This window comes from Ranitomeya variabilis, chromosome 1 (genome assembly GCF_051348905.1).
Source record: "Ranitomeya variabilis isolate aRanVar5 chromosome 1, aRanVar5.hap1, whole genome shotgun sequence".
Taxonomy (NCBI): Eukaryota; Metazoa; Chordata; class Amphibia; order Anura; family Dendrobatidae; genus Ranitomeya; species Ranitomeya variabilis.
The window spans coordinates 491,969,098-491,985,570 of record NC_135232.1 but is presented as its reverse complement, the minus strand read 5'-3'; the positions used below and the strand labels follow the sequence as shown (position 1 = coordinate 491,985,570).

General features: G+C 41.0%; 1 protein-coding gene across 4 annotated transcripts in view; it reads right to left on the bottom strand.

Moving 5' to 3' along the window:
- Window positions 1-4,212: 4,212 nt before the first annotated feature.
- Window positions 4,213-16,473, bottom strand: part of CPLX1 (complexin 1) — a 321,051-nt gene continuing 308,790 nt past the window's right edge. For all 4 annotated transcript variants that reach the window (XM_077251929.1, XM_077251912.1, XM_077251919.1 and 1 more), the window contains one exon: window positions 4,213-7,015. In XM_077251929.1, coding sequence (XP_077108044.1) covers window positions 6,818-7,015 — 198 coding nt within the window. In that variant the 3' untranslated portion in view covers window positions 4,213-6,817. The remainder of the gene's footprint in view (window positions 7,016-16,473) is intronic.

Genomic DNA, 16,473 nt, shown 5'->3' with positions numbered 1-16,473 from the left:
CGACTCTTGCATGTATCACACTTGGATCAAACTTAGATCAGAGTTTGAGCCAAGTGTCATTAGCATAATTGAGCAGATTCTCTTGCATGAAGGAATCATGGCTAGTGTTGAGCATTCCGATACCGCAAGTATCGGGTATCGGCCGATACTTGCGGTATCGGAATTCCGATACCGAGATCCGATACTTTTGTGGTATCGGGAATCGGTATCGAAACAACATTAATGTGTAAAATAAAGAATTAAAATAAAAAATATTGATATACTCACCTGTCCGGAGGCCCCTGGACATCACCGCTGGTAACCGGCAGCCTTCTTTGCTTAAAATGAGCGCGTTTATGGCCTTCCATGATGTCACGGCTTCTGATTGGTCACGTGCCGCTCATGTGACCACCACGCGACCAATCACAAGCCGCGACGTCATCCCTCAGGTCCTAAATTCCCTTCTAGGAATTTAGGACCTGAGGGATGACGTCACGGCTTCTGATTGGTTGTGTGGCGGTCACATGAGCGGCACGCGACCAATCAGAAGCCGTGACGTCATGGAAGGTACTGAACGCGCTAATTTTAAGCAAAGAAGGCTGCCGGTTCACAGCGGTAAGGTCCAGGCTGCGTCGGAGAGGTGAGTATATCAATATTTTTTATTTTAATTCTTTATATTACACATTCATATGGATCCCAGGGCCTGAAGGAGAATTTCCTCTCCTTCAGACCCTGGGAACCATCAGGGATACCTTCCAATACTTGAGTCCCATTGACTTGTATTGGTATCGGGTATCGGTATCGGATCAGATCCGATACTTTGCCGGTATCGGCCGATACTTTCCGATACCGATACTTTCAAGTATCGGACGGTATCGCTCAACACTAATCATGGCTCATGTGACCCCAACCTTAGTTTGCGTCGAGCCTAATGAAAGTACTCATATGTCTCTAAATCCTCTCATATGCTCTGTTTTTAATGAGTATTTATGCCACTTTAAGTTTCCTTATAATAATATGTTAATATTAGGTTGATACACTATACACTGCCTAAAAAATTAAGCGAATACTAAAATCACACATTTGCTCTTGTTATTGAAAAGATCCAAATTGAAAATCATTTTCGTTGAGAATGAAATTGAGTATCAATGATCAATGAAAAACAAATTCATCAACCAATTTAAGACTGGATTCCAGATCACAGGCTGATCCAATTTGCGTGAATTTCACAACAGCAACTCATAATATGACTCAGTAGTGTGCATGATCCTGACTAGACATGAGTGAATATCATGGGATCCCTCCTTATTCGGCTCGCTAATAGAGCTTACCGAATAGCTGCAGGGGAAAATCGGATATCTGGAGCTGGAGCGCTCCGGTAATCAGGTGTCCGGGGCCGCAGCTGTGTGTCGGCTGTGTGACAGTCACAACACATGCATGGAAAGCCTGTGCATTGTTACTGTCACACAGCCACAACACATGTAGCTGCAGCGACGGACACCTGATTGTTGCAAGCGTTCCAGGTATCCGGGTTCCTGCTGCAGCTATTCAGTTAGCGCTATAGCTTGCCGAATAAGGAGGGAGCCGATGATGTTCGCTCATGTCTAATCCTGACATGTGTCTGTGTACTCTGGATCCTGCCTGAGAAGACAGATGGTGTCCTAGTGGATCTAGTCCCACACGTGAATCAGTGCAGCAATGAGCTCTTGAACAGTCTGCTACATTACTTGGCATCATTCGATTAATTAATACATGTCCCAAAGGTTATCAATTGGTTATCAATTGGCCTCGGGAAGGTGAGGCCTTTCCAATTGCATCACAAGGCCAAAAGGGTAGACAGTATGTGGTCTAGGTGTGGTGCACAGAGCACTTGTCTAACTTCCAGATCAAATAGTTTTCAATTGACCAAAAGGGATTCAGCACCGAAGGAACGTAGATAAAACTTAGCCTTCAATCATATAGGAGGAAACATTTTCAGAATGTTCACATATTAAAAAAACATAACACATGTGTTCCAGGTAGAGTAATCCATAACCAAAGTTGCAGTTAAGGGTTTTCTACTCAAAACTAGTGTTGAGCGATACCGTCCGATACTTGAAAGTATCGGTATCGGAAAGTATCGGCCGATACTGGCAAAGTATCGGATCCAATCCGATACCGATACCCGATACCAATACAAGTCAATGGGACTCAAGTATCGGACGGTATTCCTGATGGTTCCCAGGGTCTGAACGAGAGGAAACTCTCCTTCAGGCCCTGGGAACAATATTAATGTGTAAAAGAAAGAATTAAAATAAAAAATATTGCTATACTCACCTCTCCGAGGGAACCGGCAGCGTTGTTTGCTTAAAATTCGCGCTTTTCTTTCCTTACGTGAAGTCCCGGCTTTGTGATTGGTTGCGTCGCAGTCACATGGGTGACGCAACCAATCACAGCAAGCCGTGACGTAATTTCAGGTCCTTAAGGATTTTAAAATTACGTCCCGGCTTTGTGATTGGTTGCGTCGCAGTCACATGGGCGACACAACCAATCACAGCAAGCCGTGACGTAATTTCAGGCCCTTAAGGATTTCAAAATTACGTCCCGGCTTTGTGATTGGTTGCGTCGCAGTCACATGGGCGACGCAACCAATCACAAGCCGTGACGTCACGGGAGACTGGACACGCGCGCATTTTAAAATGCGCGCTTGTCCAGCCTCCCGTGACGTCCCGGCTTGTGATTGGTTGCATCGCGGTCAACCAATCACAAGCCGGGAGGCTGGACACGCGTGCATTTTAAAATGCGCGCTTGTCCAGCCTCCCGTGACGTCCCGGCTTGTGATTGGTTGCGTCGCGGTCAACCAATCACAAGCCGGGAGGCTGGACACGCGCGCATTTTAAAATTTTAAAATGCGCGCGTGTCCAGCCTCCCGGCTTGTGATTGGTTGACCGCGACGCAACCAATCACAAGCCGGGACGTCACGGGAGGCTGGACAAGCGCGCATTTTAAAATGCGCGCGTGTCCAGCCTCCCGGCTTGTGATTGGTTGACCGCGACACAACCAATCACAAGCCGGGACGTCACGGGAGGCTGGACAAGCGCGCATTTTAAAATGCGCGCGTGTCCAGCCTCCCGGCTTGTGATTGGTTGACCGCGATGCAACCAATCACAAGCCGGGACGTCACGGGAGGCTGGACAAGCGCGCATTTTAAAATGCGCGCGTGTTTAGCCTCCCGTGACGTCACGGCTTGTGATTGGTTGCGTCGCCCATGTGACTGCGACGCAACCAATCACAAAGCCGGGACGTAATTTTAAAATCCTTAAGGGCCTGAAATTACCTCACAGCTTGCTGTGATTGGTTGCGTCGCCCATGTGACTGCGACGCAACCAATCACAAAGCCGGGACGTTATTTTAAAATCCTTAAGGACCTGAAATTACGTCACGGCTTGCTGTGATTGGTTGCGTCGCCCATGTGACTGCGACGCAACCAATCACAAGCCGGGACTTCACGTAAAGGAAAGAAAAGCGTGAATTTTAAACAAAGAACGCTGCCGCTTCCCTCGGTAAGGTGCAGGCTGCGTCGGAGAGGTGAGTATAGCAATATTTTTTATTTTAATTCTCTCTTTTACACATTTTTACATTAATGTTGTTTCGATACCGATACCCGATACCACAAAAGTATCGGATCTCGGTATCGGAATTCCGATACCCGCAAGTATCGGCCGATACCCGATACTTGCGGTATCGGAATGCTCAACACTACTCAAAACACATAAACATTATTGGTGTTTTTTAATGTGCACATTCTGCCATTTTTTAAATCTTATACGACAAAAGGCTAAGCTTAACTACTTTCTTTGGGTGCTGGCATACATCCCTTTTGGGCTCATTGAAAGCTATTTGACCACATCCAGACACCTACCTGTCTACCCTGGAAGATTCCTGGGATACTTTTCTCTAACACAGGAGTGGTGAGCTGAATTAACTTTTTCTACCAATTGAATCAATTGTCTTTATCATCAAGGAACTGCCTAGAGATTCTGGCAACATGAGGCCAGACATTGTCCTGCACCATGAGGAACCCAGGGTCCACTACAGCAGCGTAAGGTGTGTTTTGATTCAGAGCATTTCCTTCTAGCATCCAACCGCAGTCAGGATACAGTTGAATATCACACGGAAGTTATTGCGACCCTCCAAGTGTATGCATCCCCAGACCATCACTGACCCAAGCAAATAAATAAATTGAAGACAATGTAAAAAAAAAAACATGAAATCACTTTATTTTTTATTGGCTGTGATTCCACTCATAAAAGAACATTTGAACTGATATCATGCAATGAAGAGTAGCAGGCAAAATACGAATGAAATTTACATTCACAAAGTCTCTACACCTCCTCCGGATGTTCCAGAGAAGATTGAAGCATGCATCTGAGTATATGAGCATTTAAAATACAAAATGATTTCGCTAATCACAAAATTATGGCTGAGCGGATAAATTCTATGTGTGAAAACATTTTTGAAAGACTGTTACCCAAACATTTTTACTAACATAGAGAGGAAACACATATTAACGTAGCATACACAGAAGACATTACATTTAGTTCACATCAGCAGATCTGCAACGTTACATGACGACAGGATTTCAGTAAGCTTGTTGAAAGAGACAAGTAGAGCAGCCTTGTTATGTGTTACTCTGACACAGAAGGGGAAAAACACTAAACTAACACACAGTAAACGCGGACGGAGAAATTCCAGTGCAAATTAAACACATGATCTATTCTCTTTTACATATAGTAGCATTCAAAATTAATATTGCAGTCTGATTTTATATGGCTTTCTCTAAAGGTAGATGTAATTTATGAAAAACATATCAAATAAATTAATAATAAAAACAATGCCGCATTATTTTGCCTCGTCGTTCCCCTCTAAATATTTAGAGGACAACCCCCTATTTCCTTAGCTTGGAACTCCTATTTCTTTATTGGTGATTGAACCGAAGACCTTGCGTAATTCAATGCACCACCTTCCAAAGTTAGAAGACAAAAAAATTACAAGGAACTACCTCAATTACCTGAGATTAAACACATTTATGGACAAAAAGCAATGGAGGGTGACAGAGATATTCAGTGTTAGATGAACAAATGAACCAGGCTTCTCTTTGGTCTTGCAATAAAGCCTCACATTACATTTGTTAAATTGCTTTATGAGACTAATACATAGTTAATTGTGTTATAACATATTTATCTATATTAAAAAAAGATAATTAATTTTAAATAGTTTAACATTTTAAATATTTCCATATATTCTAGAAGTATAATTATGATTCGAGCTATAATATTTAGACTGTTTATAGTAAATTGTGGTATCTTACAGGATATTAAATATGATTGTGTATTAGGGTTGGGTTCAGACAACTGATATACGAATATGTTTTTACTCCCATATTACAGTTACCAGACCTGCATCAGTCATGCTTTTGTTAAGCTTAGAACATAATACATTTCTGTATTAAGGCTAAGTTTAATTCTGTAGAACTGCTAGGGGTGGCATCTAGTGGGTCATCTTACAAATGTTAAGATGTGACCTTATTATGGCTGTATGAAACTAGCTGAGGGTAATAGTTCAGGTTAGAACATCCTATCTCACAGAATTTTAGTTTTACACAACTTATTCCTTAAGCTTACTAAGACTAAATTCAAGACAATGCAACAGATACAATTTTAAATGTGAAAAAAGTCTTAATATCTATTGGAAATCCAAAAAACCTAACTCACTAGATGCAGGTTGCAATGATTTTCAACAATTTTTTTTAAGGATCATAAATCCTAATTTATTTATTCTTTAGACAAAATTTAGATTTTTATGTTATACTCCAACTGCTACTCTCAAGCTCAGAGGATATACAATTATTATTCAGCAAAGCAAGAAATTATATTTTATTCTGTTGTAAGCGGATGACACATTGAGCCGTAAATCCCTTTCAAACAAAATTTGCTGCAAATTTTTATTCTTTCAGATAAATATGTTGATGTGTAATTTATATATTAAGATGCAGAGGAATGTATCTAAAATACTAAAAATATTACCAACTATTAAAATGTGAATTCTAGGTACAAATTGTTTTTGAGGTTTGTGCTATCTTTGTTCTAGCAATTTGAAACTGAAAAGTATGAGGTTGGAAAAGAAAATTGGGTAACTGGCATTTTAATTTTGTAATAATTGATGCACAATTTGAAATATGTCAATATAAAATCCTACATTTAGAACTTAGAAAATGTTCTATATCAGCACTGCACAGTCAATATATTATGATAAAGGCTGTTACACAGGTTATTATGAAGTCCCAAGCATAGGAGTTATACATGGTTCATTTTCTGAATTTTCTCTTGCTGTTAGATGAACACAAAATGAAAAATAAATGTTCCCTTGCATCCTTATGATAATTTGCTCTTTTTTTCCTGCCAGAAACAAATGTCAATATCGATCATTTTATAGCTGGTCAGAAATTATATGTACTATTAACAGCAACACACTGACTCTCCCTGGCTAATAATGCATTGACATGATTGGAAATGTAAATTGTGGACACAACTGCCAGATTAAACATACAATTGTACTATGGCTTATAATAAAATTGCGTAGACTGCAGCTCATAACCTTGACATCCTTTGAGAGGTGTCTACTGTATGTAACTATGTACAAAAGGAAAGAAGAAAAGAAAGTGGAGGGACTATAGTGAGCAAAGGTTTAGAGACGGGAGGGAGGGTAGCATGTGGCAATACTGAAATCTCCCTTTGGACAAGGGGAAATCCATTGCTTTTCTGTCTACAATTAAAACAGTCTGACAGTCTACTGTTTTTTACTTCTTGAACATATCTTGAAGTGGACCCGGTAGATATTTAATAACTGTGTCTAGAATGCTTTCTTCTTCTTCCTCTTCTTCATCTCCACATCCAGCAGGTATGGCCTTCTTTGGACGTGTCAAGCTTCCTTCAGCATTAGCTTCCATTGCAGCTTGTGCTTCAGCTTCTTTCTCCTCTTTCTTCTTTATGCCATACTGTGGAAAATAAAGCAAAGCGGAAAGGAAATAACTTTAGTCATTGGACTAGAAACAATATGTATAAAGGGTTCAACTTATTCAACTGCAAAAACAAGTTCCTTATAAAGCATGGAAATTTTAAATAGAATTGGATCAAACTAGAATAACAAAACAAGAAACGGCATAAAACAACCAATCAATTACTTCCTTAATTTTCTAACTTTAATGGGATGTACACCTTAGTAGTTTTTGCTGAAAGCAAGCTGATCATTGGTTGATCACAACTATCATATGTGATCTTCGAGGCAGGAAGTGTTAAATAACCCTGGAGTGCCAATTCAAGGGAAATTAGGCATAGCATGGAGTACAATAAATTCAGTGTATTGGCAGTGCAATGCATAGATGCGTTAGATATTACAGAAGAACACACTTTCTAGTCCTAATTATATTGCCTAATTTGTCCTGATCGGTCTAAATATAAATTTACTTTTTAAAATACTATTAGGTTAGAACACTGGAAAAAATTCTACTTTGTATATTTCAAACTATAATAAAAACAGCTTATGAACGGTATATAAATATATATATTTATATACATATATATATATATATATATATATATATATATATATATATATATATACTAGCTGAAGAGCCCAGAGTTGCCTGGGCATAGTAAATATCTGTGGCTAGTTATAGCACCTCACTTCTCTTATTTTCCCATCATGCCTCTCATTTTCCCCCTCATATCTTTCATTTTCCCCCTCACATCTCTCATTTTCTCCCTCGCACCTCTCATTTTCCCCCTCACTCCTCTTATTTTCCCCCTCACTCCTCTCATTTTGCACTCACACCTTTTGATTTTCACCTCACACCTCTCATTTTCACCTCACATCTCTCATTTTCACCTCACACCTCTCATTTTCCCCTCAGTATATACATGTTTGTCATCTCCCTTATATATAGTATACACCTGTATGTCATCTCCTGTATATAGTATATACCTGTATGTCATCTCCCCTGTAAATAGTATAAACCTGCTGTATGTTATCTCCTCCTGTATATAGCATATACCTGTATGTCATCTCTTCTGTATATAGTATATACCTGTATGTCATCTCCTCCTATATATAGTATATACCTGTATGTCATCTCCTGTATATAGTATATACCTGTATGTCATCTCCTGTATATAGTATATACCTGTATGTCATTTCCCCTATATATAAAATATTCCTGCTGTATGTCATCTCCTCCTGTATATACCTGTGTGTCATCTCCTCTTTTATATAGTATATACCTGTATGTCATCTCTTCCTGTATATAGTATATACATGTGTCATCTCCTCCTGTATATAGTATATACCTGTATGTCATCTCCTCCTATATATAGTATATGCCTTATATGTCATCTCCTCCTGTATATAGTATATACCTGTAAGCCATCTCCTCCTGTTTATAGTATTTACCTGTGTGTCATCTCCCCTGTATATAGTACGTACCTGTGTGTCATCTCCTTCTGTATATAGTATATACCTGTATGTCATCTCCTCCTGTATATAGTATATACCTGTATGTCATCTCCTCCTGTATATAGTATATACTTGTATGTCATCTCCTCCTGTATATAGTATATATACGTGTGTCAACTTCTCCTGTATATAGTATATACCTGTATGTCATCTCCTCCTATATAGTATATACCTGTATATCACATGCTCCTGTATATAGTATACACCTGTATGTCATCTTCTCCTGTATATAGTATATATCTGTGTGTCATCTCCTCCTGTATTAGACCTTGTTCAGACTTTATTTGTTCAGTATTTTTACCTCAGTATTTGTAAGCTAAATTGGCAGCCTGATAAATCCCTAGCCAACAGGAAGCCCTCCCCCCTGGCAGTATATATTAGCTCACACATACACATAATAGACAGGTCATGTGACTGACAGCTGCCGGATTAACTATATGGTACATTTGTTGCTGTTGTAGTTTGTCTGCTTATTAATCAGATTTTTATTTTTGAAGGATAATACCAGACTTGTGTGTGTTTTAGGGCGAGTTTCATGTGTCAAGTTGTGTGTGTTGAGTTGCGTGTGGCGACATGCATGTAGCGACTTTTGTGAGAGGAGTTTTGTGTGGCGACATGCGTGTAGCAACTTTTTGTGTGTCGAGTTGCATGTGACAGGTTAGTGTAGCAAGTTGTGTGCAGCAAGTTTTGCGCATGGCGAGTTTTGCGCGTGGCGAGTTTTATGTGTGGTACGTTTTGAGTATGTGCAAGTTTTGTGTGAGGCAACTTTTGCATGTGTTGCAACTTTTGTGCATGTGGCAATTTTTCCGCGTGTGCAAGTTTTGCATGTGGCGAGTATTCCATGAGGTGAGTTTTGCACATGTGGCGAGTTTTGCGTGAGCCTAGTTTTGCATGTGGCGAATTTTGTGTTTCAACTTTTATGTGGCGAGGTTGGTGTATGTGTGGTAAAATGTGTGCTGAGGGTGATATATGTGTTCAAGCACGTGGTAGTGTGTGGCGCATTTTGTGTGTGTGTTCATATCCCCATGTGTGGTGCGTATCCCATGTCAGGGCCCCATCTTAGCAACTGTACGGTATATACTCTTTGGCGCCATTACTCTCATTCGTTAAGTCCACCCTTGTTCACATCTGGCAGCTGTCAATTTGCCTCCAACACTTTTTTCTTTCACTTTTTCCCCATTATGTAGATAGGGGCAAAATTGTTTGGTGAATTGGAACGCGCGGGGTTAAAATTTCACCTCAGAACATAGCCTATGACGCTCTCGGGGTCCAGATGTGTGACTGTGCAAAATTTTGTGGCTGTAGCTGCGACGTTGCAGATGTCAATTCTGGACATACACATATACATACACACACACACACACACATTCAGCTTTATATATTAGATATATATATACACTCACCGGCCACTTTATTAGGTACACCATGCTAGTAATGGGTTGGACCCCCTTTTGCCTTCAGAACTGCCTCAATTCTTCGTGGCATAGATTCAACAAGGTGCTGGAAGCATTCCTCAGAGATTTTGGTCCATATTGACATGATGGCATCACACAGTTGCCGCAGATTTGTCGGCTGCACATCCCAAAGATGCTCCATACAAGGCAGGATGGATCCATGCTTTCATGTTGTTTACGCCAAATTCTGACCCTACCATCCGAATGTCGCAGCAGAAATCAAGACTCATCAGACCAAGCAACGTTTTTCCAATCTTCTACTGTCCAATTTCGATGAGCTTGTACAAATTGTAGCCTCAGTTTCCTGTTCTTAGCTGAAAGGAGTGGTACCCGGTGTGGTCTTCTGCTGCTGTAGCCCATCTGCCTCAAAGTTCGACGCACTGTGCGTTCAGAGATGCTCTTAGGCCTACCTTGGTTGTAACGGGTGGCGATTTGAGTCACTGTTGCCTTTCTATCAGCTCGAACCAGTCTGCCCATTCTCCTCTGACCTCTGGCATCAACAAAGCATTTCCGCCCACAGAACTGCCGCTCACTGGATTTTTTTTCTTTTTCGGACCATTCTCTGTAAACCCTAGAGATGGTTGTACGTGAAAATCCCAGTAGATCAGCAGTTTCTGAAATACTCAGACCAGCCCTTCTGGCACCAACAACCATGCCACGTTCAAAGGCACTCAAATCACCTTTCTTCCCCATACTGATGCTCGGTTTGAACTGCAGGAGATTGTCTTGACCATGTCTACATGCCTAAATGCACTGAGTTGCCGCCATGTGATTGGCTGATTAGAAATTAAGTGTTAACAAGAAGTTGGACAGGTGTACCTAATAAAGTGGCCAGTGAGTGTATATATATATATAGAAACCAAGTAATCTTGCTGGAGTAACACAGGTCTGGTTTTTCATATATCTCTGGTTTTATAGCTTGAAGTGTAAGCTGCTGCTTGAAGCTACTGTTCTTTGCAGAATATATTGGAGGTTTCTGGTTTGTCCATTTTTCCTTGCCACATTGTAATAGTTGTTTTGTTAAGGTTGGAGATTTTCCGTTCCCTTGGCTTGAGTTCTAAGCAAGAGGCAAACTTGAGAAATTGTAGCAGCAGTACACTGCCACTTGTTAGCTATCAATAAAAGTGGAAGGTTCATAGTTGAAGTGATGTACTTTATTGACAGACTAGATAGGTTGGAAATGTTCAAATTTAAGCTGTCCTGCAATGAATGTAGCAGAATGAGAGATTCTATAAAACTGAACCTTTAATAGTTACATTAAAATATATAGAACATGTCTCTAAAATGTATATGGTAAGAACTCACCATAAGTAAAATAACCACTGCATATGAGAATGGGGAGAAATAGCCTATGATTGCTCTATGAACCCAATAAGGCATAATTTCTAGCTACTAGTTCTTGATATTAAGACTGTACTCTTATGGTCTCTAACAAGCAGGCTATATTAGTTGAGCAATATTTTTTGATACTGATCCTCAGAGTTATAAATGAGGAAATAGACAAAAGTCAAAGGTATTATAGACACAATAATAGAATTGACAAATGTAGCCATATAACTAGATACTATATAGGGTGTATACATAACATTATAGAGGTTAATATATATAGTCAAGGATGGGTGCTTTGATATTACCAAGACTCAATTAACAAAAAAGGTTATATCTCACACAACCCTGTAGCAGTTTTGCTCCATGAAAGCAAGTCATCTTATGTGTGATAAATAGTGATCAGCGAGTGTACTCTTTGCTCGGGTTTTCCCGAGAACGGTCGGGTGATCTTTGAGTATTTGTTAGTGCTCGGAGGTTTAGTTTTCATCGCCTCAGCTGCATGATTTATGTCTGCTGGCCAGGCTGAATACATGTTGGGGTTGCCAGGTTGCTAGGGAATCCTCACATGTATTCAGCCTGTCTAGCAGCCGTAAATCATGCAGCTGTGTGGACAAAAACGAAATCTCCAAGCACTAACAAATACTCGGAGACCACCCGAGCGACATCACTAGTGATAAAGAGTCTGGTACCTGGTGCTTATCAAAACCCTGGTTGTGCCCTTGCACTGACTCACACCAAGAGAAGTACCAAAGTGTAATACTTACTTAGGCTAAATACTTATACATTCCAGGCCAAATGTATTTCATTAAGTTTAAATTACTCATTAGGGGATTATACAATATGGAGAATAGTAATAGGGTTCAAAAACAATATGCATTGTATGTATAGATCAACATGGAGAGTGCTTCATATTGAGAAGCCAGAATCAGAGTATACGTACATATTACTTATAACAGACAAATGTTTAACCCCTTTCTGCCATCGGACGGAATAGTACGTCCGATGGCAGGACCCCCACTTTTATACGGGCTCCGGCGGTGACCCCGCATCAAAGCCAGGACATGTCAGCTGTTTGGAACAGCTGACATGTGCCCGCACCTATTAACTAGTTAAATGCCGCTGTCAAACTCTGACAGCGGCATTTAACAAGCGCTTCCGGCCATCGGGCCAGAAATGCGCGCACCGCTGACCCGTCACGTGATCGGGGGTCAGCAGTGCATCGGCATGAGACCTCTATGGTTGTTGATGCCAGGCTGCTGTGAGCGCCACCCTGTGATCAGCGCTCATAGCAATGCTGTAATTCTGCTACATAGGGGTGATCTGAGCACAGCCTCTATGTAGCAGAGCCAATCAAGTTGTGCCAGCTTCTAGCTTCCCATGGAGGCTATTGAAGCATGGCTAAAGTAAAAAAAAATGTTTTTACAAATATGAAAATAAAACACAAAATATATAAAAGTTCAAATCACTCCCCTTTCGCCCCATTCAAAATGAAACAATTAAAAAAAATCAAACCTACACATATTTGGTATCACCACCTTCAGAATCGCCCGATTTATCAATAAAAAAAGGATTAACTTGATCGCTAAGCGGCGTAGCGAGAAAAAAATTTGAAACGCCAGAATTACGTTTTTTTAGTCGACGTGACAGTGCATTAAAATGCAATAACAGGCGATCAAAAGAACGTATCTGCACCAAAATGGTATCTTTAAAAACATCAGCTCGGCATGCAGAAAATAAGCTCTCACTCAACCCGCGATCACAATAAATGGAGACGCTACGGGTATCAGAAAATTGCGCAAAGTTTGTTTGTTTTTTTTAGCAAAGTTTGGATGTGTCTGTGAACTCGTAATAACCTGGAGAATCATAATGGCAGGTCAGTTTTAGCAAATTCACCGCATTTGGAATATTTTTTCCTGTTTTCTAGTACATGACATGGTAAAACCAATGGTGTCGTTCAAAAGTACAACTCGTCCCGCAAAAATTAAGCCCTGGCCATTTTGATGGAAAATAAAAAAGTTATGACTCTGGGAAGGAGGGAAGAGAAAAAAGAAAATGCAAAACTGAAAAAAGCTTCTGGGGGTTAAGGGGTTAAAGACTTGTTTCAGATTACCGACCCCTCACTCCTGGCATGTGAAGTCCGACATTTATTTATTTTACTTAATTATATAGCACCATTAATTCCACAGCGCTTTACAAACATTATTAACACTGTCCAATTGGGGCTCAAAATCTAGAATTCCTATCAGTATCCTCCTATCAGGAGGAAACCGGAGTACCTGGAGGAAACCCATGCAAACACAGTAAGAACATACAAACTCTTTGCAGATGTTGTCATTGGTGAGATTTGAACTCCGGAAAAGTGCAGTGCTAACCACTGAGCCACCATGCTGCCCCGGAAGTCGCATAGAGTTCTCCACTTACAGTCTCAGAAGAGGAACGACAATGTCATGCAAGGAACAACTATAATTACATTTATGTAAAATGCAATGCTATCAGCACCATAGAAACTTGTCATTTTAAAACAGCCATTGTCTTGATGTAGTGGACACAGTAGTAGTGCAGGAGGTAAGTAGCCAAAGCCGGCTACATTCAAGAAAGGCTCCATTATTACATACAATTCTTTTGAAGAGAACAGTATAAGATCTAGGATTTGTATTAACACAGATAGATAGAGTGTTAGGGTTGGTGGATTGAACCAAATAAAATATAAAATGAAGTGCAATTACAACCCGGGGTCCATCGTGCAGAGATGAACCTGCTGCTAGTGAACAATGAAGTAACACAACAGTAAGCATTACCTTGAACACAATGAGTTAACACCACTCAATGTGAATGGAGCACTGAGTACTAGGGTTGAGCGAAACGGGTCGGCAATTTTCAGAAGTCGCCGACTTTTGGCAAAGTTGGGTTTCATGAAACCCGACCCGACCCCTGTGTGGGGTCGGCCATGAAGTCGGCGATCTTCTGAATCTGGAATCGGAATTCCGATACTGATTCCCGATATGTTTAAGATATCGGGAATTGGTATCGGAATTCAGATTTAAGTGTAAAATAAAGAATTAAAATAAAAAATATCGCTATACTTACCCTCTGACGGGCCCTGGTACTAAGCGGGAACCTTCCTTCCTTAGAATCAGCCTTCCAGGACCTAGCGGTGACGTCGCGGTGACGTCGCGGCTTGTGATTGGTCGCGCGGCCGCCCATGTGACCGCTCGCGCGACCAATCACAAGCCGCGACGTCACCGTGACGTCACCGAAGGTCCTGGAAGGGCTGATTCTTAGGAAGGAAGGCTGCCGGAATGAAGCCGAGGGTGAGTATATTCCTATTAGGTATATACTCACCCTCGGACACGCCCTGCTTCTTTCCGGCAGCCTTCCTTCCTAAGAATCAGCCCTTCCAGGACCTTCGGTGACGTCACGGTGACGTCGCGGCTTGTGATTGGTCGCGCGAGCGGTCACATGGGCGGCCGCACGACCAATCACAAGCCGCGACGTCACCGTGACGTCACCGCTAGGTCCTGGAAGGCTGATTCTAAGGAAGGAAGGTTCCCGGTTAGTACCAGGGCCCGTCAGAGGGTAAGTATAGTGATATTTTTTATTTTAATTCTTTATTTTACACTTAAATATGGATCCCAGGGCCTGAAGGAGAGTTTCCGCTCCTTCAGACCCTGGGAACCATTGGAAACCCAATGCACTGCATTGGGTTTCGAGTTTCGGCCGACCCCGACCCCGACTTTTTTATAGGATCGGACGATTTCACTCGACCCGACTTTTGAAAAAGTCGGGTTTCGTGAAACCCGACCCGATCCTATAAAAGTAAAGGTCGCTCAACCCTACTGAGTACCAAGCTCAGTTACTTCACAGAGACTAACGTCTAACCACCAATGAGAAGATGTCACATCACAGACATGCTCAGTTATGTGATCTCTGGACTCCAGAGCGGAAGGCTGAACCCCTATATTATTGGTTACCATAGACTTGACTGGAGAGCCAGCAGTAACCAAACGTATACCACGAGTCTGAGCAATATGCTGGGACCGATGTCTGTGATGAGCAGCAATCGCAGCAGCTAGACTTGAATGGGAGACCGCAGTGCCAGATAATGCTTGAAATCCATCCAGTGCAGCAGGAGAATCCTGACGCCTAACAGAGAGCTTAAAGAAAAAAATAAGCAAATTTGCTTCAAGACATTGCATTCACAGGAAAATATATACATAAATGCTGCATTTTAGTGGATCTGGAAAATATATATATATTTTGAAGCAAACCTGGTTATTTTGGAGTGCTGCTTCAGCTCTTTCTTTATGTTCTGAAGCTCTCTAGGATTTGTACTGCCTGGACTTGTACTTTATATACACTTGATGTTCTTCTCAAGTTGTACTGCCTGAACTTGTATATACAATTGATGTGCTTCTCCACTTGTACTGTCTGGACTTCTACATACAGTACAATTGATGCCTTTCTCAACCACACTGGGCCTCTGCACCTCCATTTGATTTAAATCAAGCAATCAGATTTGATACCTCTTCCATCCTTCAAATTCATTTCCTTTCTGAGCAATCAAAGCATCTGCACAGCTAGGGGAATCTTTTCCTAAACACAGATAGATGCCTCTAGGATTATAGCCTCTATCCACAGCCCTGGGGATTTCCTTTCTGCTTCCTTACTAGACAATTACCTTATATATCTAGAGAAATTGAAGAAAAAGGATGTGCCCCGGAACGCCATGCAATTACACCGTCATAATATCATCAAATCAATAGGGTACCACGGGACCTTTACAGCAATCTAAGACCTACCATATTTGCTGACAACCTTGAATGCTGTGGCAAGTGTGAAAAATGTATTAGTTAAACCTCTATCGACATTATTCTCTAAATCCTTGAAAAAAACACAAGCTGGAATATATTTTATGGGCAATATGAAAAACAATGAGTATATCCTGTATCCAACTCTAGCCTCACATCAAGTCGGTTATGACAAGGCATATGTGTCCCAAACTCTCACTACGTTTAAAGAAGAACTTGAAGATTGTAAATGCCACAAATTTCTTAGTGATGTTAGGGATTATGAGAATAATCAAGTGTGACCTCTACCAACCTGCCACCTCTCCTAATCATACTAGCAGGAAGTTCCAACAAAACAGTGGTCCATTTTGAAC